This window comes from Scatophagus argus, chromosome 10, assembly GCF_020382885.2.
Source record: "Scatophagus argus isolate fScaArg1 chromosome 10, fScaArg1.pri, whole genome shotgun sequence".
NCBI classification, from domain to species: Eukaryota; Metazoa; Chordata; class Actinopteri; family Scatophagidae; genus Scatophagus; species Scatophagus argus.
This window is the reverse complement of record NC_058502.1, coordinates 13,104,889-13,131,402: the sequence shown is the minus strand read 5'-3', so window position 1 is coordinate 13,131,402 and position 26,514 is coordinate 13,104,889. Positions and strand designations below refer to the sequence as shown.

Here is a 26,514-nt window from a genome sequence, read left to right as displayed (position 1 = left end):
TATATATATATATATATATATATATATGCTGTATTTGTATTGAAATTACCTGAATCAAAAATATGTTTCCTTTGTACTCCAGACTGAAAACGGTGAGCCTGGTGGTGAAGCACAGCCAGAGTGCCGAGGCCCTAGTTAAGACCTACGAATCCAAACTTTATGAGGAAGATGCTATGAACTCTGACATCAAGTCCATTGAGGCCGTAATATCAACACTTAAGGTAATACACTACTGGACTGAACATTTCACCAACATTGGCAACATTTTTAGTTCATTTCGAGCCAACGTTCCTCCCTCTCGTTGTAGCAATGGAGGACAGAGATAGATGAGAAGCAGGAGGTTTTCCATGACATGGAGGACGAACTGCAGAAAGCACGCGTCATCAGTGACCGCATGTTTAAGGCACATAACGAACGCGATTTTGACCTCGACTGGCACAAGGAGAAAGCTGATCAGCTGAGTGAGAGATGGCAAAACATTCACTCCCAGATCGATAGCAGGTTAGTTTTATTCACCTCTTGCAGGATCTTTTTTTCAACATTTGTGTGCAAGTATTACAAGTGTAAGTACTTCTCATTATTGTTAACCATTCAATTACAGACTTCGAGACCTGGATGGTATCAGCAAATCTCTGAAACACTACAGAGACTCCTACTGCAGTCTTGATGAATGGATCACAGAAATGGAAGCAGCACAGCTAAAGGCCCAAGAAAACAAACCTGAAGATAGCAAGGCATTGGCTGAGCTGTTAAATAAACAGAAGGTAGGACAAGTTTTCTCTTCCAAAGTGAGAAAGGCAGCGTACATTTGGATGTATAAATATTTTAAATTCCTTTTCCAGGTCCTTGTTGCTGAAATTGAGCAAAAACAGAGCAGAATTGATGAGTGTCAGAAGTACTCAGAGCAGTACTCATCTGCAATTAAGGTTGGTTTTTTTCAGTTCTTCAATTTATTCCTAAATTAATTTTGTGTTACATTTTTTTTCTGATACATGAAACTAGCAGTTTGTGTCACCTCTTTTTCAGCTTTGTTTGGCAGAAACCAAAAGACCGTCTAAAATGAAAATTGCTGTCGAAACAACCCTGTAACCTCAGTCATGAATCTCTTTTTTAGGATTATGAACTTCAGCTAATGACCTTCAGGGCAATGGTTGACTCGCAGCACAAGTCCCCACTCAAGAAACGTAGGATGCAGAGCTCCTCTGATGCCATTCAGCAGGAGGTGAAGTTATAATTTGACTGTGGTGCTCTGTAGAGTGTAGAGTACATTCCGTTCACATATTTGTTTTTGTCTCTTTAATTTTACACAGTTTATGGATCTCCGAACCCGCTACACTGCTCTTGTGACTCTCATTACACAATATGTGAAGTTTGCCAGTGAAACACTGAAAAGAACTGAAGACGAGGAGGTGAGAGATTCATATTTGAACACTTCTTGTTTTTCTGTATTTACAGTGGCTTATGCAGCACATTTCAGACTGTTGGGACTATGTGGGTGCTTAATGTATAATTCCAGTTTAGCTTTCCCCTCTTTTCTTTGCATGGCTACTCAGTCTTTTGTTTTATGTAAATATAATTCATTACATTACTAAAAAAACGTAAATCTTTAAGTAATGTAACAGGCAAAAATACCTGTATGTTTATAGTCCTTATCTGCATTATCTGAGTTCTTGACTTGACAGTTCATCATGTGCAAAGGTATTTGCCTCATTGTGCAGAAGAAGCAAAAGAAATGCACAAATGCAGAGCACGTCTGCATGTACACTAACTGCTTATTGCTGGTGATGGTGAGTTGCTGGGAGGAGAGAGATTTTTCTAGTTTACTTTGATAAGAAGCAAGATATTCTGGTAAGAAGTGAAACGTTCATGGAATTTATTTTATGATTTCTAATGGATCCAAACAGTGGATGACTTATTTTTTTGCATTATAGAACAGAAAGGCTTTTGACAAAGTTGAGAATGCAAAAAGGACAGAAAGCATGGAGCTCCAAAAAGCTGCAGGGGAAGTAGAGATTAGTCAACTTAAGCAACGGGTCCAGGAACAGGAGGCTTTGCTGGCTGAAAGACAAGCACAGCTGGAAAAGTTGGAAGGAGAAGTAGAAACGCAGCAGAAGAAAATTGACGATCTAACCTTTCAGAAATCACAGCTTGAACATGACGTTCATCAGTACTGCACCAAGTTAGAAATAGCAGTGAAAGACAAAGTTACCAGTGAGCAGGAATTAAGTCACGCAAAACAGTTAATTGAGCAGTCAGAGGCCAAGTGGACTTTGGCTCAGAGGAAACTAGAGGACCTCTTAAAAACAGCAAATGATGACCAGGATCTCAAGAAGCACAGCCCCAGACTTCAGAGAAAGATAAACATGGAAGAAAGTAATGAGGAACAGTTGCACAGTCAAGTCCAGGCTAATAAAAATGATCTGGCTCAGCAGCCTTTGGAATATGACAGTAAGTCAACAGTCAACTTCGAGCCTGTAGCATCTGAAGTTAGAGAAAATGACAGCATGATGGTGGATGTTTTGGAGCAGAAACTAGAGGAACTAGTCTTGGCCCAGAAAAGAGTAGATATGGCTGAGGAGAAAGCACAAAGTTACAAGAAGCTGTTGGATGACAGCAACAACAGATTGAAGAAACTGCAGATGGACATGGAAAGTGAAAGAAATAACATGAGACAGAAATCAGATGATCTCCAACAGGAAACACTGAATATGAAACGATCCATCAGTGAACTTCAAGAGGAAATCAGATCTCTCCAAAGAGTAAAATCCTCATTGGAACAAAATGCTTTTTTCCAAAGCACTGAAGTTGAAGGGCTTAAGGAACAGCTGAAGATCGCCCAGGGAGAACAGCATAAGAAAAGCTCCATGGAGAATGAAAATATTTACAAGATTAGCAACTTAGAAGAGGAGGTAGCTTCCAAGCAGACAATGATAGATCAGCTGAAGTTTAAATGTAATGAGCTGATAAGGATAAACATCTCATCTGACAATGATATTAAAGGTCTTCAAATCCAAATTGAGTCACTGGAAAAGGAGAGGTCATTTTCTGAGCAAAAGATCAAGTCCTTAAAAAGTGAGATAGAGAGCTACAAGCAGCATCTTCAAACAGCCAAGGAGGAAAACGAATTAATGAAGTCAGCTGAGTCAGCATCACAAGTCAAATGTAAAAACCTCGAAGAAGAACTCCAGAAATCTGAATCAGTTACTTCCCAATTGCAGAAAAAAGTAGATGAGTTAAAACAGATAAATATGGAGATGGAAAGGAATCTGAAGAACGTAAAATCTAAACTTGATCAGGTGACGGTGGAAATTGAGAGCAAGGATCAACAAATAAAAATTTTTAAGTCTCAGGCGGAAGGCACCAGATCACAGGTTAGAATTATTGAAGAGGAACTAAATAAGAAATCTGAGACCTTCCATGAGCTCCAAATGAAACTGCAGGATTACAGTGAAGAGGTAAAGAAGATGACTGAGCTGCAGCACATAATCAAAACACTCAATTCAAATATTTCCAAGTATGAGAAGGAAATAACAACTCTGAAATTAGAGCTGAAGTCAGTGTTTGCTGAGAGGAGCTCTGCAAACCAAAAGTTCCACATGCAAAATGCTGAAATTAAGGATTTGAACATGTTGCTGATGGAAAAAAATGCAGAACTGCAAAAAGAATCTGCTGAGTGTCAAAAATATCTCAATAAATTGAAGGCATTAGAAGACGAGCTTTTCAAACGTAAGCACAGTATTAAAGGGTTAACCAGCAGCTCAGAGAAAATCACAGAAAACCTAAAACAGGAGATATATGCTCTTCAGAATGACAAGAAAGCAACAGAAATGAAAGTAGAGAGCTTGAATATTAAACTTTCAGAGTTAAGTTCTTCCCTTCAAAGAACTCAAGATGAATTGTTTAAAGAGACCAAAGAAAGAAAAGCCAGAGATTCAAAAATACTGCAGCTGGAGAATGAACTTCAAAAAAATAAAGTAACTTTGAAAGAAGTAATGTCGAGTTCTGACAAATCCCAATCAAATTTGCAACATGAAAACATGATTCTTAAGAGGGAGAAAGCTGAGGCACTAGAGAAAAGCATTTCATTGGGATCTGAAGTCAGAATGCTAAAAGAAAAGATACAACATGCCCAAGCAGAAGCTGAACAAAAGCAAAAAGAAAACTCTGTCCTTCAGCTGAGATCTCAACAGATGGAAGAACAACTTGAGAAGTGCAAGAAAATGCTAGAGGAGTTGAAAAGTAAGCTAGAACTTCAAAAAGAGGGCTATGAGAGACAGTTGTTGCTAGTGCAGACTGAAATAGAGAAAAAACTAATTTTACTTCAATCTGAAATCTCAAGTGGAAGTGAGAAGTCAAAACAGCCATCTCATATCACAGAATTAGCAGAGATGCTTAACAAATATTTCAAACAAGATGTGAGAGAGATTAGAACAGTGTATCAAACCACTGTGGACACAAAGCAACAACCGGACCCGCAGCTGCAAATCCAATTGGACAAACTTCAGCAAGAAAGAACAAAACTTGGACATGACCTCTCAAAGGCGAAATCACAAATGGCCCAACTTGAGAAAGACAAACTTAAACTCACTTCAAAAATAAACGCTTTGCAAAGCCTTTGTGATGAAAGGCCAGATGAGTCAGCTAGGTTTAAACAGCTGCTGACAGATAGTGAGTGGAAACTGACACTGAAGGACAATGAAAACAGATCTCTTCGGGAACAAATCGAGTTGTATGTCAAAGAGCTTAAAGGTCTTCAGGAAAAACTTTTGACGCTTGGGGTTAAGATGAAGACTGAAAACCAGAGGATAAACAAACAGGAACTAATTGAAAGAAGTCATCACAGTGGGAAAGACAATGAGGCTGTTTCACTGAAGACAGAACATACAGTGATGCAGAGGATGGTGCCCTCATTTGAAAGTGCCAAATGCAACCAGGAGGATGAGCCTCTCAAAATGAAAGTGTCTGCAGAGGTATGCATGATGCTAATTCAGCATTACCGCAACACAAGATCATATTTGTTTACAGTTACAGTATATTGAAATTTAATTCAGTTCTTTTTTACTGTTTCTTAAAATATATATTTAAATATATATTTAGCACTTGTATTTATCTATAACAGTGAACTGTAGTCAGCAGTAACTTAAAAGTTCTTCCACTGTCACATCTACAGATGTCAACAATGGGGAAAGAAAACATTCTTGAAGGACTGAAACAAGTCAAACAAGATAAAATGGAAGTCATTCAAAGCCAAAGCCTTCACGACTCAGCAACAAACAAAGCTCTGAATAGGTCTACTGATCAAATTTCTGCTATCCTACAAAAAGACATGCAGAATGTAACCAGTAAAAGCCAGTTCAAACCTGATGAGCACATGTCTGTGACAACACGTGGTTACATGGCTCTGTGTGACCTAACAGACAAACATAGTATCACTAAGACAAGAACGTACCAGATCATGGAAACTTGTGAAACTGTCCACGCTTCAGAGAGGAGAAGTAGAGACAGTGACGGAAAACTAAGTGAGATATATTCAACTTCCCAAAAGCTTCCCGAACACCAAGGCAGCACAAGTAGTCAAAACTTAATCAAATTCAAGTTCCTGGATGAAGAAGCTTTGAGTAAGTTGGACATGGACGTAGTAGATGAGCTGCAAACATCACTTGCTTGGTATGTTGACAAACCAACAACTGTTGCTGGAGTTTATGTGGAGTCAAGCAAGAAAAAGATATCCTTCCTAGAGGCTGCCGAGAAGGGCTTCTTAGCAAAGACATATGCTCTTGAGTTTCTGGAAGCCCAGGCTGCAACAGGAAGCCTTACAGATTTGGCCACAGGGCAAACACACTCAGTCGATGAGGCTCTGGAAAAAGGTATTATAGAGACAGGGCTGAATGACAAACTGATAGAGGCTGAGAAAGCTGTTGATGGCTACATCCATGCTGGCAAAAAGCTGTCTGTGTTTCAGGCAATGGAGAAAAGGATTCTTGATAGGTACAAAGGCAAGAAGATCCTTGAGGTCCAAGTAGCCAGTGGAGGACTGATCAACCCAGAGACTGGTTTCAGGGTGCCAGCTAGCATTGCTTCTGATCAGGGTCTCTTGAACAAGGAGACTCTACAGAGTCTGTATGATCCAGTCAGTAACCCTAGAGGTTTTCACAACCCTGACACTGGGCAGAAAGCATACTACTCTGAAATACTGAAGACATGCCTTTATGACGCTGATGGTGGTGTGTTTCTTTTCCCGTTTGGTGAGAGACATCTAACAAACACCTCTCCCACTAGTTCTCATAGGGTGTCTGTTGTCATCAGCAGCTATGGCATTGAAATGTCAGCATATGAAGCATTTAAGGCGAGGCACATTGACAAGAGAATTTATCTGTTTCTGTCGCAACAGGAAAGTGAATGGCAGGAAAAGTCGGTAGTTGATGCCACTGGAAGCCCGCGTAACATCATAACTGATATGCAAAGTGGCAGACAACTTTGTCTTGAGTCTGCTCTAAGTCAGAGGTTTCTTGACTCATCTGAGCTTGAACGCTATCGCAGTGGGTTTCTGAGTATCTATGAAATTGCAGACATCATATTTTCAAGAATGGTTGTTGTGGAAGATGTTAACAGCCCCATTGCTGGTCTCTGGGATGTCACTCGTAGGAAGAGACTGTCAGTTCTCCAAGGTTTTCAACAGGGCTTTACTGATAGACTCACTGCCTTACGGCTGTTGGAGGCCCAGGCCTGCACTGGAGGAATTTGCGACCCTTCTTCAGGGGAGAAAGTTACTCTCTCTGAGGCTCTCAGAAGAGGTCTAGTAGATGAAGCACTGAGTCAACAGCTCCAGCAGTTTGAACAGGCGTTCAGTGGCATCGTTCACTCCAAGACTTCAAAGACACTGTCTGTTTCTCAGGCCCTTCAGGAAAATCTCATCCCAAAAGATGCTGGCCATCGCTGTATCGAATTCCAGCTCCTGACTGGAGGATTGATAAACCCTGACACTCATGACAGAGTTTCACTTGAAGAAGTCATTCAGAGTGGTCTTGTTGACAAAGGTACTGCCTCTGTACTCAAGGATGAGAAGTTCGACACCAAATGCCTCACCTGTCCAAAGACAAAGAGAAAAATCACCTTCAGGGAGGCACTTGAAAGAAGTGTATATGACTGCCACACAGGGTTAAGGTTATTGGAAGCTACCAGAATTCATGGTTATGGAGCCAAATCAACATTTCATTATGTTCTGGCGTACCAGCAATAAATACTGATGCTTTTTTTTGTTTTGTTTTGTGGTTACACAAGTTTTAATACAGTGGTTGATGCAACTGATTGTGATTCTTGAGCTTTGTTGATTTTAGTCTGATTAAGAATGTATTTTTCCAGTAACAAAGTTAACAGTCTTGTCAAAAACCCATCTGTTTTGATTCTAGAGATCTGTTGATGAGGAGAAGAGAGAGCATGATGATAAAGTTAGCAAACTCTTGCACTGGATGTCCAATATGAAACAGAACCCAAACAATTATGGGAATACTCTGAAAGATAGCAATGCCAACACAGATGCTTCTAATAAGCCCCAGGTAAATAATTTGTATTGTTTGTCATGTAGTAACGTGTTTTCAAGTGCTGCCACGTATTTATTGTAAATAAGAGATGCTTTGGTTTGATGGTATTTTTCTAATCAAAATGACAGACTTCTGCTGTCACAGTGTATAATTTCAAATAAAACACACCATCTGCTTTCTGATTCACTGAATCTATATATTTTAGACTACAGGCAGTGGATGTAATTACTCTGTCATCCCCGTTGTTCACATGACTTACAACAGCATGGTTAATATTTTGGATTTTATGAAATATTTGATTATTTCAGTCATCTCCAACTCAATCACTAACACCAAATGTTGCACAAGCACTCATATTTCACAACAAAAGGTCATTTCAGATTTATGTCCCTGTCTGTGAAAATATGCAATATACATACAGTCCAAAGTTGACACTATTCAATTGAAATACAAAAGAATTTTTTTTGTGTACTTTGTATCGCAAAAGCATTTCATTTGTTGATAGCTTTATGCTCAGAAGCAATCTGTTGATCCTGAAGGAATAGGTAACTGATAATTTCACAGAATTCAAACTATCCACTGTAACAGAATAAAAAAAGCACAGATAGATGCGTGACAGGAAGGTCACACTATCACTACATGTGCAATGGTAACGTGACATGCATTAGAGCACTGAGCTATTTTACACTTCTCTATTTATGCACATGTAAGTTGTTTTACATCTCTGTGGCCAGCTCAAATCAATAATTAAAGTGAAGCAAAGCTGTATAGACAGGAAACAGTTTATGCTTTAAAAATGTTTTCTGTTTATACAGCTTTGCTCCACTTTATCCACATCTAGTCAATTATTTCAAATTATCCAAGCAGTCCATTCTATAAATAGATGTTTTTAAAGTCTATGATCACTTGACACTTTAGTTAAGTGTTGCCACCGCAGTGAAGGAGAGATGTATTTGCATATATAACGTCTTTGATTGTTATATTAGCAATACCAGTAGATTGAATGACTTTAGTACAAATAAATACTTAGTATTAGTATTAGTACTTAGTATATACTAAGTATTTGTAGATTTGTAATTTACATATTAAATTATTATTATATTTTCACATTTTACACACACACAAATTATAGTTAATTTTATTTTATTTTATCCAATTATGAAACCATCTTTCAATGTGTATTTGAACATTCTAATGCAGTCAAATAAAGTATTTATATAGCCTCAGAAATGACCCTTTGTGCAGTGAAAAAAATATAATTTAATCTTCTAGGTTGTTCTCCTGTGTGAGCACAATATTATCATCATTATTATTATTATCATTATTATTATTATATTAATAAGTACTCAAAATGTAGTCATACAAACGTAAATTAGAGTTATTGTACTGCACATACAGAATTAATATGACACTGTTTAATATTCTAGGTGTCTGTCGAGGAAATGGTCACTAAGAAGGAACAAATTGCAGAAGCATTGAGGGCTACCCAAATGATGCTGAACAAACACAGTGACAAGTGAGTCAAGCTGTTATCACTGATATGCTGTGGACTTTACCCACTGTGTAAAGTCTCAATCTCATTTTTTGTGTTTTGTCTCACAGAATGACAGAAGAGGAAAGAGAAAAGGCCCAGGAGCAACTGAAGGCACTCAATCAGGCCTACAGTGAACTCTCTCAACGTTGTTCAGCTCAGACATCCTCTGCAGAAGAGGTTGGACACTTGGCTGTTTATTCTATTGAGTGTTTCGCATTTGTGTTAGATGATGTGTTAGAAAACAGTGCCACCTGATGTGCAGATGCATGACTAACCATTTTCCTCCTCTCCCTAGCAGAGTGTGAGCAATTGTCTTTTGCTTCGCTCTTTTTTTCTCTTACACTGAATCATTAGGGCAAAAAAAAAAATCTCAGTATGCTGTACACATGCTTTGTTGTGCCCTGCTTTGGTCTGACTTGTCACCATCAGTAATGGACTTGACTTAAAAAGTGAACAGGATAGCAGCACATAACCCTGCCCACCGTATGAGATGTGACTAACTACCCTCTCTTTACAAGATGCTGGATATTCCCAGATGCATGATAGCTTTAAATGTATTATCCAACACTTTCCCGTTGCAACCCTGATGCAGTCTTGCACCTCTGCACATGATCTTTTAATATGCCCATATTTGTCTGGTGGTGAGTATACTTTTTTGTCTTGCTTTTGAATACTTAAAGTGTATTTTGACATACAGTAGATTTTGATACTGAAAACTATTCAGTAATTTCTCAAATTTCCATTTTCTTTAGGTTTTTAAATCCACTGATGCAGGGCTCTCCACTGTATCCATGAGTGGCCTGATTGATCAGATAACTGGTGTCACTCTCCCTGAAGCCCAACCTGTGACCTCCAACCCTGTTCAGTCTGAGCCGCATGTCCGTCTGGACTGGGATGATCCTTTCAAACAAGATCTCATTTATAAATCTTCATTGGACCACTTGCCACAGCTGAATGAATCAAGCAAGTGCATACAGAGCTCACATATCTCTTCCGTGTCACTCTCTGACATAGCAGCAACTCGGGATGGGGCCACATGTGAAGACCCAATCATCAAGATGATAGAGGTCAAACAAGTCAGTGATGGACTGAAGGTGTCCTACACTGGGGACACAATGACTCTGGAGAGGGCATTTCAGTGTGGTTTAATACCTGCTTCTGTCTATGTAAAGATACTTCAGAAGCAAAAGATCTGTCAGGAAGATGTGTCGCTCTTAAAACCTGTGGAGGAGGTTGAACCTTGTGAAGTCAATAGATTGATATTGAAGTGCCTCAGCAGAAATAAATCACCATCAGGGAGGAATATTCACACCCTAAGGTCTTCTTCTGATAGTTTAAGTGATCAGGAGGCCATATTGATGCTGTCAGGTGCTCAGGTAGATGTAGGTGCCCCCATTGAAGGTCAAAACATAACTGCTGGTGTGTCAGAGGATGTTAAGAGTGGCATGGAGAACCTCCCAAACAGTTATGGGCTAAAGGTAGATGCAGCTGTTCAGTGTGATTTGATGAGCTCTAGCAGCACACTAACTGTGCTTGGAAATCAGCAGTTTATGGGACTCGTGTTGCCTTCCTCTGGAGGAATCCAAACTGTATCCACCTCATTCGAGTACGATCAACAAACCGCCACCAGCGAGTTTACCAGCATGCTGTTCAGTAATCGGGAGAAAATAGCAGCTTTTTACATTCCAGAAAATTCAGAGGTTATAGACATCGCCTCTGCTATTCAAGCTGGTCTGATTGACAGTTACACAGCAGATAACTTGAAATCTATAGAAATTCCAGATGAATTTCCTAATGTTGATCACCTTAATGAAAAATTTTCATCTTGGCTTATGTACAAAAAACTAACCGTTGATGGATGCTATCAAGCTGCAGATAGCTTGAAAGTTTTTAACATCCCTACTCAGGCAGAGGCCAAGCAGTTATTCATATCCTACCTAATGATAAACAGTTACATAGATCCCAAGTCAAGACAAAGGGTCCTAATATTTGATAAACAGCTGAGTAAAATGGTTAAAATCTTTCTTGATGATTCAATATCAGCTGAAAACACTGAGAAAAAGGTAACCTCTCTTACCTTGAATGTTGGTGGGCTTTCAGAACAGGTAGATTTAGAGATCCCGCTGCATATAAATGAGGAAACAGAGGAGTTGGTGAGATGCACAGTAGTTGGGAATAGTTTTGTTTCTTCAATCAAGGGAAGAATTACCTTTGATGATAAATCATATCCAAATGACAAGGCCCTAAACCAAGATCCTGTCACAGAAGTTTTAGGGGATAATGACATTCATTCGGATACCCCAGAGCCTGGTCTATCAGAGAAAACCATGGGTCCCAAGAACATAAACTGGACAAAGTCAAGTGAATTTGAGGAGAGAATTTGTAGAAATAGTTTACAAATTGATGTGGAAGGCGCTTACAGTGAAGGTGTTGATATTCCAACTGTTTCAGGGGCATCAGTCCCTCCCACTGTATATTCTATGAACAGAACAAATGTTGGTTCACCTTCAAGGATGTTTGACTCAGAGGGTTTAGTAAAGTCTTGTCATCTAACACTGGCATACCACGATGCTGAGTCACTTCGTAATGAGTCAGAAGGTACAGACGTTACCCAAACTGAGTTTTTATTCTCTGAGAACTTGGTGGACGCTGAAAATGAGCAAGACTGTGTTATTCATGTTCAGTTCGAGGAAAGGGACACTTTGGATGTGACTTCTGGGAGACATCATGACCTAGAGACAGCTCTCAGTACAGACCTAATGGACGAGATGACAATACTGGAACTGCTTGACCTACAGTCTGATGAAAAAGGAAGTGTTGTAGGTGATGAGGAGGGTGTAATGTCTGTTTTAAAACAGATGATGTCTGATGGATCTATACCCTCAAATATTGCTATAATGGAACAACAGAGCCTATTGAGGTCTGATTGCTCCATTAGTATCAGTCAGTCATTGCAGTCTAGGTTAGTTAAAGATGAATTTGTTGGCGGGATCCTGAACTCAGACCCCACATCCAGCCTTTTCCCAGAAGAAAGCTGCACTGACTCCATCAGTAATTTGGGTTTAATTAATATTAATGAGGCTGACACCATGCCGCAGCTGATTGAGAGGACGGTTGCTGTCATGGTGCCTGATCAGGCTGATGAGGAGGCTGATAACAAAGAGATGGAGAGTGGGAATGGAGATGCAGAGGAAGACTGGAAGACAACAGGAAACATGGAGATGAGTAATTATCTACACCATTCCCCTTTGCCGGTCGGTGGTCACAAGTCTCTGATGGGCTCACCCCCCTCGTGGAATCAAGTTACTGCAGAGTGTGTTCATCACTCTGGCGAGTCATCTTTACTGGCTGAAGATGGTGACTCACACAGTGTAATCAATAGCCTGTTGACAGATGCAGCTGATGAATCCAGTGCTGCGATAGAAGATGCTGTTCCAACTACTCAGCCACGTCCATCTATTCTGACTGACAGAACTGATCTACAAAGCCAGTCTCAGCATTCCACTTCCCCCAGCTACTCTAAACCTGACAGCTCACTCTATGATGATGAGTTTTTCATTGCTGGATTTGATGCAGAATTGGAAAATCGGACACATAATGAGAGTCAGTTAGACATGTCCTCATCACATCGTAATGTGTTGTCTGAAGAAAGTAGAGAGAGGAATGACATAAGTGCAGTTCAGTCACCTTTTCACAGTGAGCCAGCGCCAAGTAGTGATTACTCATCACCCAGGGATTTAGTCGAAAGTGCCTTCATCTCAGTTTCCAGGGGTAACAGTGACTATGAAAACAACATCACAGAAGAAGGCAGCAGAGTGACATTACCTCAGCAGGCAGCATTTCATTCAGAAAGTGATTTTGGTGTTGAACCTGAGCCCAGTCAGAATATGCTTGTGGGAGAGAGATCTTCGCAGTTACTTGTTGCTTCAGATGAAGTCCCTACAACAATTAGTATCAGTCTAAAGTGTTTTGATCTAGGAGATTTAGAGAATGACACTCAAACTACCACCAGAGTTTCTCTTGAAGCAATACCAGCTGAAGATTTGTCAGGCTCACAGCGCAGCACAGACTGTCTGTCCTTAGAGATGCAGCATGATGGCTTTTTCACAGTCACCAGTGATACAGAAAAGATCTCTGAATCAAGATATGCACAGACGCCAGATATAAGTGATGAACAAAATGCAGATATTGCTAGGAAAGTCCCAGAAGTATCAGAAATGACCTCAGGGCAGTCTGAAACTGGAATGGGAGTAAAGCTAAGATCTGATATACCACCAGAGGAAAAACGATTAGATGTGTGTGCTTCTGAGCATCCTTATGTAGATACTGGTTTCCTGTCAGACAGTTGCGTTACATCTGACTCCTCTTCTTCCCCATCAGTGTTTTCTGATGCTGTGAGGACACATATAGACAGCCAGGGGGAATTTACAGAGGTGATTAATGTCAGTGATTTGCACAAGGCACAAACTCAAGATATTGACAGCACTATTGCTACAGCAAATCCTCCACAGACTATAGAAAAATGCAGTTTTCATGAGAGAGATACACCTCATGGAATCATGGAGAACAGTCACCCAGACCTTCTCATGGATTTGCTAAGGCAAAATGCCCTCCGTTTAAACACCAAAGAAGAAGGAAACTTAGAGCTGACACTGCTGGAAGACAAAGTCAGTGAAAAGACAGAACAGTCTGATGCTCCAAATGCCCAGCTGCAACTGCTGCAGGTTCTTAAGACTGTTTCCTCAAGCCAAGACCTTTCATTGCTCCAGGAAGTGATGGAGACGCTAAACGCTGCTCTGGGGGGTGACTCTCAGGAGGAGCGGCAGCACACACTGGAGAGCATCAAGGAGGAGAGCTCAGAGGGAGAAGACGAAGGTTCAGCAGAAGATGACTTGTGTCACTCTGCTGCACAGAATCACCAACCGTCTCCGCGGTCCTCTGCCAGCTCAGATGCCTGTAACATCGAGCAGGTCAAAAATAAGGTACATTTTATATTGTTTCAAGGTTAAGCCAGTTTTTGACATAAGTAACATCTGCTCCATTTTAGATTTGTGTTTCTCTCCCCACAGCTTTTCTCAATCCAGGATTATTTGGAGTGTGTTGGGAGACTGCAGGACCATGCAGATGTTTTAGATGATGTTAGAAAAGGCCTTTTAATCCAGACACCCGTAGGAAACAACATGGAGGAATTGCAGATCCAAGTAGAGGAATGTCAGGTTAGAAATTTACAATAAAAGATCATTTGTCTTCTGTGGTATAAATTGCCATGAACCATATGCATTTATGTGTTAGTTCCTGACCAGTCGTGCTCTTTCATTCAGTCTCTGGAGTCCCAACTTTCTAGCCTGGCTGGTGTTCTGACAGCAGATATGGAAAAAGCCAAAGAACTCTTAAATTCTGCAAATAAGGGTATTCCCATACAAATCCATCAAGATTTGGCTTCGACATATTTGGAGTTAGAGCCAAATTTTACTGCTGTTTCCCAATTGTGTGCAGAAAGGAATCAGTTCTTGATTCAAGCATTGGAAACAGGAAAGGTCAGTGTTCATTGCTGTAATTAAAATACAATGGTATAACTTTGGATCAGCTATTGACAACTTTAAATGTGATTGTAGGTACATTTGGAATCAGTGTATCAGAAACATCTCAGTGATCTTGATGAACTAGTGGGCCTCATTCAAAACAATTCGGAGATGACTGATATGGATTTTAACACGTGTGATGTGGACACGCTGAAACATTTGATTCAGCAGAACAAGGTATCTTTAAAAATCCAATTAAAAACATTCAGTATCTGCAGTAACTACAGAAATGCACTCCTAAGTACTTTCATCTTTTGTTTCAGGACACGGAGAGCAACCTGCTAAAAGAAGCCAGGCTCAAGTTAGAGGATGTCACATTTGATATCCAGTGCTTTATTTCTGAGCACGCTCAGTTCCTGAGTCCAGCTCAGAGCAGCTCCCTCCTCAAGTCCCTCAGCAGCACACAGCGAGCGTTCAGGGACCAGACAGAGAGGCTGGTTACCCATAGGAGCACCTTGGATGTCCTACTGGACACCAGGGAGAGCGAAAACCAGGAGAAGGTCCGCTTGTGGATATATGACAAACTATAATGAAATATCACACTTAGGCTGGATAACCCAACTCAATTTCACACCCAATTTATTTAGTTCAAATATTGAAGTGTCTTCATTTTTCACTAATTTAAAATTGAAAGTTAGACTTAAGTAGTACTGAGCACTCATCTGTATTCCAGTGTTTTAAATATTTCAGTGTATTCTGAAGCGACTTTTGTTTTCAGGAGTCACACTTAGGAAGTTCTACTGTGAATGTTTAATGTTTAGGAAAAATAATAAGATTGCATGTTCAAGTGCTGAACCACATCTGCTGACTAACCATTGTGCTGGTTGTGTTCTTCAGGCCTTCAAGATGCCAGTCAACATTTAACAGTGAACAAAATGCAACTTCTCTGTTGGAACACTTTTGCCCACAACAAACCCATTAACACACAGGATATGAAGTCCTCTTGTGCTTACAACTGAAGTGGCGAATGGCGACAAAGCATGTTTACAGCATACTAGATTTTTGCACTATTATGATAAAAGGAAATGTCTACTAAAGCAGATTTTGCATGTTACCTCTGTGTGCTTGAATAGTTTCTCCTTTCTTGTTGTAATGTTTGTCCTGTTGTATTGAGTGTATATGTGAATATCATTAATGACCTTTAATGGCCCTTTGTTGTCAAATGTAATGTTTATTTGGTGTTTTTATACTTGTTGGACAGTCTGTACTGGCAAAACACAAGGAGTTTGCAGACAAGTTGGAGGAAGTGTGTGATAATCTCACCCTGACGGAAAACCACCTGATTGGTCATCAGCAACAGGCTGAAAATGCTGAGAGTGTCACAGACCTGCAGCAGTACCAGCAGGAGCATCAGGTTTGAAATGAATTGTCTTTTCTTTTAGCATGGTATGTTTTCATCAGTTAAAATTAGTTTTATTCCATGACTCTGCTCTTCCTTCTGCTTCATGTCTGTCTGAACTCAAGGCTCTGCAAAAAGATGTCCTGACCAACGCCAGTGCCTTGAATGAGGTCATCACCAGTACTAAAAAATTTCTGGAGGAAAACCGGAGCAAGCTGATGCCAGATCAGATTGCCATGCTTGAGAGCAAGTTGGAAGAGGCTAAAAGCAAAGCCAAGCTCATCAACCAGCGGGCGGAGGAGTCCAGGAAGGATTTGGAGAAGGTTGTTACCACAGCCATAAAACAGGAGAGTGAGAAGGTCAGAGTTCAGAATCTATGCAGAATCTAAACTCCAGTGTAGCTAACATATCGCTAAATTTGATGTTATTGGATTATACTGATTCTGTTTACCATTCATTACATTATAAATATGTAATTTATCTGTCTTTTCAGGCAGCAGCTGTTGAACGACTTGAAGAAAGTAAGAACAAAATCGAGGGTCTCCTGGACTGGATATCCAACATAGGAAATGAAAACGAGAACATTCTGGATCAAACTGACCATATAAGCAAAGAGAATGGAAACTTGCCAGAAGAAACCTCAGCCAAGGGACTGATAAGAGAGGATGATGATGCCAATGGAAACGCTTTGCAGACCACTGAAAAAGATTTTGGCAGAGAGACCAGCGGCAAGAACGATGCCTCCCTGGACCTCGATAAGCAGTATGAGAGGGTCAAGGTATAGCTGGTTGAAGTTTGTTCCACAGATACAGGCATACAGTGTTTTTGTTTTTTTTACTGGCACTGACTTTCCTCCAAACAGGGCACAAGTTAATAAAAACTCTCTTGAGGCAGATAATCTTAAGTCTAAAGCTGATAGACACAAGTAGCAATAAAATGCAGAAATGTATAATTTATCATAAAGAAATTTAGGAAATAAATACAGTACTGTATATTATAATCAATTATTTAACCCATTAAACTGGCATTGCCAGGAATTATAGACGCTCCACTGCTGGAGAAAAATGAGAAAAAAAATCAATTTTATTGGAAAATAAAGGGTTATATGTATTTAATTGTTGTAATAGAAGATGACTTTGCCATTAGAACAGATGGAGATGAAGAGATGGATTACATAGTGAAATGTAGATACAGTTATGTAATATGTCAAACTGTATCGAGTCAAAAATCTCAAAATTTGAGATTAAAGAAACAGGAAAATGGAACAGAATCTGCAGACCAGCATTTAAAACTAGTAAAAGTTGATTTGAGATGTTGATTTTTTGTTTAAAATTTAAATTATACTAATAGTTACTGCTATATGTATTGGTATTATATCCTGAAGGCTTTATCATTCCACAGGCCCACCATCAGGAGATTCTCTCCCAGCAGCAGGATCTGATCATGGCCACCCAGTCAGCTCAGGCTCTACTCGACAAGCAAGCGAACGTGCTGTCTCCAGAGGAGAAGGAGAAACTGCAGAAGAACATCCAGGACCTGAAGGGACGATACGAGGCCTCGCTGACGCAGGCTGAACAGCGGATGAAGCAGGTGCAGTGTGTCCAAGAGGAGCTGAAAAAGTTCCAGGATGATTCTGAAGAGTTTGAGGCCTGGTTAGACCAGGCTGAAGGCCAGATAGAGAAGCTTGGAGCTCCTGCAGGTTCCCTCAACATCCTCAGTGACAAACTACAACAACAGAAAAGCTTCTCGGAAGATGTGATTTCTCACAAAGGGGACCTTCGCTTCATCACCATTTCAGGGCAAAAAGTGCTGGATGTGGCTAAAGCCTGTGGAGTGGATGATCCTGCAGCTAAGAATGCTCCAGTGCAGGTGGATACTTCAGGAACGTGTGCTGCTGTCAAGGATCAGTTGGAATCAGCAGCCAGTAGATACAAAACATTACATTCACAGGTAAATATTTTACAGTTGACCACATGACTCTTAAGGGCTTGCAGTGTCTTACTTTTGTCACTAGGTGGAAGCATTTATCTTCATTAAAAAAAGCTAAACTGTGATTCCTCCTTTAGGTGGAATCTGATGGTTAACACTCGATTTTCATGTATTGAGCCTGTGATTATCTGCTTTCTTATCTTATATCTTATCACATCCACGATGTAATTTGATTTTCTTTGTTTCAGTGCGCTCAGCTTGGCATCAACCTCAAAGATGTGGTTGACAAATACAAGAAATATGACGACTCGAGCGTTGGTCTTTTGACGTGGCTCAACAGCTCAGAGGAGGAGGCAAGAAAGCAGCAATCAGAGGCCATAGCAGCTGACCCCCAAACACTACAGAAACAGCTGGAGGAGACCAAGGCAAGAAAAACTGATGCAAACCAGAGCTGGAGTGCTTAGACCTAGTCGTGGTGTCAAGACCAACTTCCAACTTTTGTATTGAAAAGCTCATATTGTTTCTTGGTGTATGTGAAATTTAATGGATCCTAGGTTATGAATAACCCAAATAAAGAAATGAAGAATTGCTTTATTTAGAAGTAACTTCTTGGAGACTGGATTACAAGGTCATGGCACAATAGACCTGTGTTACCATATACAGTGTTTCCACTGACTTAAGTACAACATAGTTATTTTTAGCTCTGTGTTCAAATTCAAACCCACATGTGAATAGTTTAACGCTGGTTATTTGTAGCCTACGTACTCCTACAGAAGGATAAGAAACTGGGCTGCCTCTGTCAAAGGTTTTGGCTGCAGTTAGCATGAACATTTCTCTGTAGGGAGGTAGTGACTTACAGCATAGATATGCCCAGATAAGAGGCGCCTGTGGGCCAACCAAGGAACGCTGTACATTTGGCTTTGGTTACAAATCGCTGCAAAGAATCCTAAACCTTGCTTTGTAGCACTCGAGACAGAGTTGAGGCACAAATTGAACTATATTTATGACTTTATATTTCCATGGATTTTATACAAATATTCGTGCACATCATCACACTGTTGTTTAAACTTCAGTCCACCTCATAATCTGTACAGTACAGTATAAATGTAGACAGAGGACAAGTATTTATTTGTATACAGATGTATTTTCTCTGACTTCTTCTTTACTGATCCACAGTCCCTACAAGGTCAGATGACAGGACATCAGACTGCTATTGACACGCTACGCAAAACAGCTGAGTCTCTGATAACATCTGATGGAGATCTGCTGAGCAACACAGATGAGATCCAGGAGGCAGTAGGTGAGACAAAAAAAGTGTTGCTGTTTCTGCACCATCTACATAATATCTGAGAATTTAAAGTATTGTACAGCTTAAAGTTAATAAATCTTATACCTCTGCAAAATGTTAGCCTTGTAATGTGTGACTTGGGTTTTTAAGCAAGCACACTGTCCATTAGACGCAAGGTAAAATGTCAACATACCCTGAAGTGTCCACCATTCCTTCTCTAAAATTAGCACAAGTTATCAGTGTGAAATATGGCTTTTGGAGTGTCTCATTTGTATTCCTTGTCTCCAGTAATTGGTTTCTTGGCTTATTCTTAAAATGCTTTTACGACGTTATTATTACAGCCTCAGCAAACTCATACATGCTTAATAAGACTCTGCTTTTGTTTGAAATGTTTATCTCACAATGTGTCCCAAACAGTGAGAAATAGTTCTGTTTTAAACACAACCTGATTTGTTTCCATCTGTTGTAGATGACATAGTTGAGCGCTATGACAACCTGTCCAAGTCTGTAAGTGATCGAAATGAGAAGCTGCAGATCACCCTAACTCGCTCCATGAGTGTCCAGGACGGTTTGGATGAGATGATGGGATGGATGGAAGGTGTGGAGGCCAGTGTAAAAGAAAAAGGACAAATTCCTCTGGACTCTGCATCCATTGGAGATATTCTCAGCAAAGAAGCAGTATGTATTCTTGTCATCAGTTCAACAGTCTGACAACTATGTAGTATATCTATTATTTGATGCTGTCAGCAGTTGCTATTGTTTATATTCACTCTATTTAGCTATTAAGAATTTGTTGTTGTCCCTCCTGTATTTTTTAAGGCATTAGAGCAGGACATAGCAAGTCGCCAGAGCAGCATCTCGGCCATGAAAGCCAAGGTAAAGAAGTTTGTGGAGACGGCGGATCCTTCTGCTGCTGCTCTCCTGCAGTCTAAGATGGATGCTCTCACCCAGCGTTTCTCTGATGCCTGTGATAAGCATAAGCAAAAAGTTTCCCATCTGGAGCAGCTGAAGGAAAAGGTGGAAGAATTTGAGAAGGTCGCAGATAAAGTTCAGCAGTTTGTTGTGAAGCGTTCCCAAGATCTACACGAGACGGACGGGCCAGGGAAAACTTTCAGTGAACTTTCTCAGCTAATGCAGGTAAATGTTCTTTAGACCATACATGGATACATTGGATGTCTTTCAGGAACATTTTCATCATAAAAAATATTTTATACTACTCGGAATGAGTGACAACTATGATTGCACTGCAGGATACTAAAGGTGAGATGGCTGAACATGCCAATGATTTGGAGACTCTTGAGACACTGTCCAAGGAGCTGTCTGAAATGAGCCCTGATGGAAACAAAACCCATATCCAGAGCAAGATGGACAATCTTTCAAATATTTTCAGCACCTTCAAAGACACTGTCAAAGAAAAGTGAGTTGTGTACAGGGGACGGACAATGTCTAACAATTAGTTATACATCAATTTCCTAATCTTTGAATAATTTTTGAAATGTATGGATGAATGCATGATGTGACTGGTTCTTGTCTACTACAGGGAAGAGGAAGTATCATCCTGTCAGGACCAGCTGGGAGAGTTCAGATCTGCAGCTAGCGTTCTCACCAAGTGGCTGGAGCAGACCAATGAGAAAGTGCCTGTGGTCCAGCCAAGCAGCAGTGAGAAAAGTTTGGAGAAGGACCTGCAGACAGTCACTGTGAGTGATGAGATAAATAAAAAGTCTAACTGCACTTAAAGTGCTGGAACAGAAACATTTGATGTTATACTTTGCATCTGGCACAGCAGTGGGTTCTGTGTGTTTTGCAATAGATATTTGTAAGTGTGTTTTAATAGATTATAGTCGTATCCTCCCTAAACTCCCCGCTATCCCAGCCGGCTTTTTCTGCCAACTAACGACAGATGGATATGTGTTTAGATGGGATAGGTGTGGGAGTGAAACTCTACTGTGAGTCCATTTTATTTACAAAGATGTTACAGAAAAGATTACAGAAATAGAGCTTGAATCTAGTATATGAGAGGCGGCTCATCCATTTTTGTTTTTCTTAATTTTTCTCTCATAACTTTACATATGTCACCTTTTGCTTGCATGTGTTATTCTCACCATGTTTTATTTATCTGTCTGCTTAATCTATCATCAGGGTTTATTGGATGAATGGACATCCAAAGGCCCTTCTGTCCAAGACCTGAACAGTAAAGGATCGGCTCTGTGCAGTCTCATCACCTTCCTCACATCCCCTGCCAAGACAAAAACTCCTAACAAGCCAGGTAAACATCAGCACACTCAGTCAGTGAAATGGGTAGCATGGTGTTTGGGTGCACTTCTAAGTACTGTATAATCACTAACCATCAGAGATTGTGGAAGGATCTTTTGCCAACAATCCTAGACAGTGTGCCTGACCTTTATGCAAGCTTTGTCTCATGTCTTTGCATCAGCTCTTACTAATGGTGGTGGTCCAGGGAATCATTCCTACCTAACCAACAAAGGTAATCAAGTTTGTTCATACTGCTGTCGGAATAGATTGTTTGTGATGTGCTCTGTGGGCATTATGGCTGGTTTTCAAAACACTGCTGTGATACAAATAGCAACTTTTGCAACTCTCTTTTGCCAGTATGTTCAGATCATGAGTAATAAAGTTACAACAACAAAGACTCTAAAACAGATGGAGCTTATTGCTTTTTTAATGTCCCATAAGGAGTGAGTTAGTTCATAATTTTTCACATTTTTTATATATACTGCACATCATCTACCTTGTTCTGTGAGGCTTGTTTCACAAAATTTGGCTGTGATATTGTTTCAGCCGTCAACACTGTCTCATCACAGAGGAAATTACTAACACAGGGCATTACAACTCTTTAGTCAATCAACTGTTATCACTCATATGTGCCACTTGAAGAAGTGATCTTTTTATACGAGTAGTCCTTGCATTATGCTCGGTATCTGTTGAACTCATCCTTGACTGTAATGTGTTATTGTAAAGCTTGTAGCCACGTTGATGATTTCCATGAATGCTTGAATTCCATTTCCAGCTGATGATACTTTTCTCACTCATACTCTGAACTTACTGTACCAGAGTCGTGTTATTTTAACAGCTGATTTCCTAACCTCATAATGACACTCTGAATTATTTGATGTCTTCAGAGCTGATGGTAATTCAGCATAGCATGTCGTTCGTCAACGAGGGATACACAAGTCTCGGGGAAACGCTGAAGAGTCGAGCAGCACAGCTGAGTAGTTTGGTGCAAGAGGTCAAAGAGGCCAAAAAGGAGACCGATGAGATGATGGCATGGCTGAAGGACATGAAAAAGGCTGCAGCTTCCTGGAACAATGCAGCCACGGAAAAAGATTCAGTGAAAACACAGCTTGAACAGCAGAAGGTAGTGAAGTGTTATCGTCTCAGAGTGTTTTAGATCGAATTAAATTCTGAAACTGCACGCTATCACTGATTTTGTTGTGTTGTGAATGATAGTCACAGGACACTCAAGCTGGAGATCACAGGATTTGCTGATTATAATTGTTTTACTTCTCTCAGGCTTTTGAGGATGACATGAAGCAAAAACAGGAGCAGCTCCAGAAGCTCAGAGAGAAGCTCCTCAACTTGATTAAGACTCATCCAAACTCCCCTGAGGCAGCAAAATGGAAGCAGATGCTGACAGAAATAGGTATGCACAAGGTGTTTTCTCCAGATGGCCCTGTGTAGTTTATGTCACTGAATCTGTCAAAAGTATGTGGAATCCCACTGATATAAAATGTATCTCATTGCGACACTGCAAAGGCCAGTGTCGTAATGAGTTACATTTTAAAGGCTTTTAAGAAATGCCATATAGACCAGCTATAACACTAGTGTTCATTTGGTCGTCCACCCAACACATACATTTGTTAACAGAAGGTGAGTCTGTCTGCAGACCCACTCTCTGCCTCACTGGTTAAATCAACACAATTTTAGTGCCAAGTTCTGCACGGCGGGATGTTTGCAGGAGAACAGTAGGACGGTGGATAGAAAGGTGCTGGTGTGATTGTTCTTCTCTCTTGCTCAGATGCTGCTTGGGCAGATATCAGCGGTTCTGTAGAAGAGAGGAAGCAGCACCTAGAACAGTCCAACAAGAATCTGGACATCTTCCAAACTGCTGAGCTGCAGCTTGGTCAGTGGCTTTCAGAGAAAGAGCTGATGATGAGTGTCCTTGGACCTCTCTCCATAGATCCCAACATGCTTAAAATGCAGAAGCAACAAGTTCAGGTAAGCATGGTGCATGATGTTTTTAATAAACTGAGACCTTTTCCTCGCTTACGAACTAGTATTTATTGTGGTTTGAAATGGTCTGAAAGGTTGTTCATCATGACTGATTTTTGTCCCCCAGATCCTCCAGAATGAATTTAAGAGCCGTAAACCTCAGTATGAACAACTTGAGGAAGCTGCTTCTGCCATCCTGAGCTCCTCAGGCAAACAGGATCCCTCAAGTGGGAAGCTGGTCAGAGAGCAGCTTGCTGCCGTCACCCAAAAGTGGCAAGGCCTCACAGGACAGCTGGACCAGAGAGACAGCCTCATCGACCAGGCTGTGGTGAAGACGGGGCAGTTTCAGGAGCTGCTGAGGAGTCTCAGTCAGACCACCACTCAGCTGGAGAATCAGCTCACCAACCACCAGGGCCACAGCACCCAACCCGATGCTGTCAAGAAGCAGTTGGAGGATGTCAATAACATCTCAAGTCAGCTGAGAGAGGAGAGGAAGAAGCTGAAGGAGGCTGAGGCCATCAATGCAGAGCTCACAGCGATGGTGACTGAGGACTATCTGAAAGCAGACTTAGCCAGGCAGCTGGAGAGTGTCAGCAAGCCTTTCAAACAGCTGGAAGAAAAAGCAGGTTGGCCTTTTAATTTAACCAAATAATGTAATGTTGTAATGTTTAGAAAGAGCTTTTCTATTTGAGTTGTGTCACAGTAAAATATATTTATTGTATGACAGCTTCCCAGAAGGCTAAATTGTAAGCACTATCACTCTGAGTCAAACTTTGTTCAAGACTCTATTTTTTAAGTCCATTTTGTCCAGCTCACTTTATATTTGGCATATGGTATAATTAACTGAGGCAAACTAAATTAGAACATAAATGATGAATAAAAAGTCATTTGCAGCAACATTCCCAGCTACATTTTGGTTTTGATGAGTTTTTTGCAATATATTTAACTCACCAATCGCCATATTTATCTGTTGTAGCAAAACGGATTGAGCAGCTCAACTCGACCTTTGCCAGCTCTCAGCAGTTCCATCAAACCTCCAAAGACTTCCAGTCATGGCTGAGTGAGAAGCTTCAGGACCAGTCTAAGCCCCAAACCATCTCTTGCAAAGTGGATGTCCTGCAGCAAACCCTGGAGGAGCACAGTAAACTCCAGAAGGCTCTCAGTGAGCATGAGCAAGCTTATAGCACAATCATTGGGGAAGGGGAGATGCTTCTGCAGAACACTGACGGCGCTGAAAAGCTTGCTTTACAAGGACAGCTTACTTCACTGTCTTCCAACTGGGAGGAGGTGAAAAAGAGCTCTGTGGAAGAGGAAGACAAACTCCAGACTGCTCTGCAGAGATCTCTGAAGTATAAGGAGCATGCTGAGAAGCTCAGCTCTTGGATTCAAGAGTGTGAAGCTAGTGAGGGCAGAATCAAACTCACTGTTGATCCAGTTGCTGTGGAGAGCTCAATTTCACAAGTGAAAGCTCTCCAGAAGGATGTCGACAAGCACAGAGGGCTGGTAGAGCAGCTCAACACGGCTGCAGATAGCCTTCTTGAGGTGGCCAACACGGACACTGAAGCTGTCAAAGAAGAGAAGGATATCATTGGCAAAAAAGTGGACAACATAGTAGAAGGTTTGCAGAACAAAAGGGAGTCACTGGAGAAGATCTCACACACCGTTAAGGAATTTAATGATGCTTACAAAGAGGCTAAGGGTCACTTCGAGGGGGCTAAGAAGCAGGTGGATGCCTATGAATCACAAGGAGTGCAAGCACACAGCAACAAGAACCTGACCAACATGAAAGCCCAACTTAAGAGCTTAGAGGGTGTGCAAAACCAAGTAGAGCACCTGAAGAGCTTGGCCAGGGACCTTGTGGTAGATGTCCCAGATGCTGATGGAGTGACAGACCTCTTACTGCAGGCCGACAGCGTAGAAAAAGACTACAGTACCCTTAACAAGAAACTAGAGGAGACATGCCAAGTCTTGGAGGGTAAACTGCAGGGTATTGGGCAGTTCCAAAACAGCATCCGTGAGATGTTCACTCGTTTCACAGACCTGGATGATGAACTGGACAGCATGGCTCCTGTGGATCTTGATTTGGCCACACTTAAAGAACAGCAGGACAGCATTCAGTGCTTTGTGGCTAAGCTGCAAGAGCTAATGGCCAACACAGCCAATGCTGGAGACAGCTGTAAGAAAATGCTAGAGACTGAAACCTCACCTGACCTGTTAGGCCTGAAGAGGGATCTGGATGCTCTGAGTAAGCAGTGCGGTAAACTCCTGGACAGGGCTAAAGGCAGAGAGGTGCAGGTACAGAGTACTCTCACCAAACTAGAGGAGTTGTACGATAAATTCCATCAAGCGGAAGATAAACTTTGTAAAGCTGTGGCCAAGGAGGCGTCTCAGGAGGCTGTCGGCATGGAGACAGATGTCATCAACCACCAGCTGGAGGCCTTTAAGGTATGCTAACATTTACTTTAGCATTTGTTTTGTTGTTTAGGACTAAACATGGAAATTCACTGAATTGGTTAAATATTAAGTGACTGAGTTAGATGATGGAATACATGTGAAACCACGTTAACAGTTACTGTAGTTTAATGCTGATGGCTTGCTCTGTGTTACATCTGCACCTTGTTTGTTCTCCGCTCTTAGGGGATCAGTTTGAGTTGCTACAGCAGTATACACAGCGAGTCTAGTTTAATTAGCCTGGCAGAGTAACCAACCGTCAACTGCACCAGTCCTGCCATCCAGCACATTCAGATTCTATGTTAATGTCTTACCATTTTGTGTGCATGCAGTAATAATTATCAGTGCTCCAACATATTGAGAATACAATTTAAAAGCTTTAGCATGCATCCACTTTGTAGTTTTGGAAATAAGGTGAAAATTTAATATTTGTCATTTGTTCCAATGCAGTCTATAGAGTGTAAATTGAACAGTTAATTTATTTTGTCTTTATTGTATAAACTATATTTAATGTATAGATTACAACTGCAACAAAATTCAGATTTTGAAAATAAAAATTCTTATTATTACATTACCTTTCAGTCTTTGATCTAAATATTGTGACCACTTTGACATATGTT

At 40.8% G+C, this 26,514-nt stretch overlaps 2 protein-coding genes across 20 annotated transcripts in view; both read left to right on the top strand.

Moving 5' to 3' along the window:
* Nucleotides 1-26,514, top strand: part of dst (dystonin) — a 96,866-nt gene that overhangs the window by 40,325 nt on the left and 30,027 nt on the right. For 16 of the 19 annotated variants that reach the window (XM_046401702.1, XM_046401704.1, XM_046401703.1 and 13 more), the window contains 31 exons: nt 83-221; nt 308-501; nt 602-764; nt 843-926; nt 1,115-1,222; nt 1,311-1,409; nt 7,410-7,556; nt 8,969-9,057; nt 9,144-9,252; nt 9,828-14,057; nt 14,145-14,291; nt 14,397-14,612; nt 14,691-14,834; nt 14,921-15,157; nt 15,859-16,011; nt 16,122-16,355; nt 16,490-16,774; nt 17,398-17,946; nt 18,174-18,350; nt 19,102-19,225; nt 19,683-19,891; nt 20,033-20,350; nt 20,464-20,630; nt 20,754-20,910; nt 21,353-21,479; nt 21,648-21,698; nt 22,354-22,589; nt 22,745-22,874; nt 23,250-23,449; nt 23,571-24,069; nt 24,420-25,888. In XM_046401702.1, coding sequence (XP_046257658.1) covers nt 83-221; nt 308-501; nt 602-764; nt 843-926; nt 1,115-1,222; nt 1,311-1,409; nt 7,410-7,556; nt 8,969-9,057; nt 9,144-9,252; nt 9,828-14,057; nt 14,145-14,291; nt 14,397-14,612; nt 14,691-14,834; nt 14,921-15,157; nt 15,859-16,011; nt 16,122-16,355; nt 16,490-16,774; nt 17,398-17,946; nt 18,174-18,350; nt 19,102-19,225; nt 19,683-19,891; nt 20,033-20,350; nt 20,464-20,630; nt 20,754-20,910; nt 21,353-21,479; nt 21,648-21,698; nt 22,354-22,589; nt 22,745-22,874; nt 23,250-23,449; nt 23,571-24,069; nt 24,420-25,888 — 11,191 coding nt within the window. The remainder of the gene's footprint in view (nt 1-82; nt 222-307; nt 502-601; nt 765-842; nt 927-1,114; nt 1,223-1,310; nt 1,410-7,409; nt 7,557-8,968; nt 9,058-9,143; nt 9,253-9,827; nt 14,058-14,144; nt 14,292-14,396; nt 14,613-14,690; nt 14,835-14,920; nt 15,158-15,858; nt 16,012-16,121; nt 16,356-16,489; nt 16,775-17,397; nt 17,947-18,173; nt 18,351-19,101; nt 19,226-19,682; nt 19,892-20,032; nt 20,351-20,463; nt 20,631-20,753; nt 20,911-21,352; nt 21,480-21,647; nt 21,699-22,353; nt 22,590-22,744; nt 22,875-23,249; nt 23,450-23,570; nt 24,070-24,419; nt 25,889-26,514) is intronic. The other 3 variants (XM_046401687.1, XM_046401689.1, XM_046401700.1) reach the window with 3 other exon arrangements.
* LOC124065858 (desmoplakin-like) lies at nt 1,485-7,414 on the top strand. Its single transcript, XM_046401705.1, has 2 exons — nt 1,485-4,970; nt 5,171-7,414. Exons 1-2 carry the CDS (start codon nt 1,980-1,982, stop codon nt 7,238-7,240), a joined length of 5,061 nt encoding a protein of 1,686 aa, XP_046257661.1. The 5' UTR covers nt 1,485-1,979; the 3' UTR covers nt 7,241-7,414.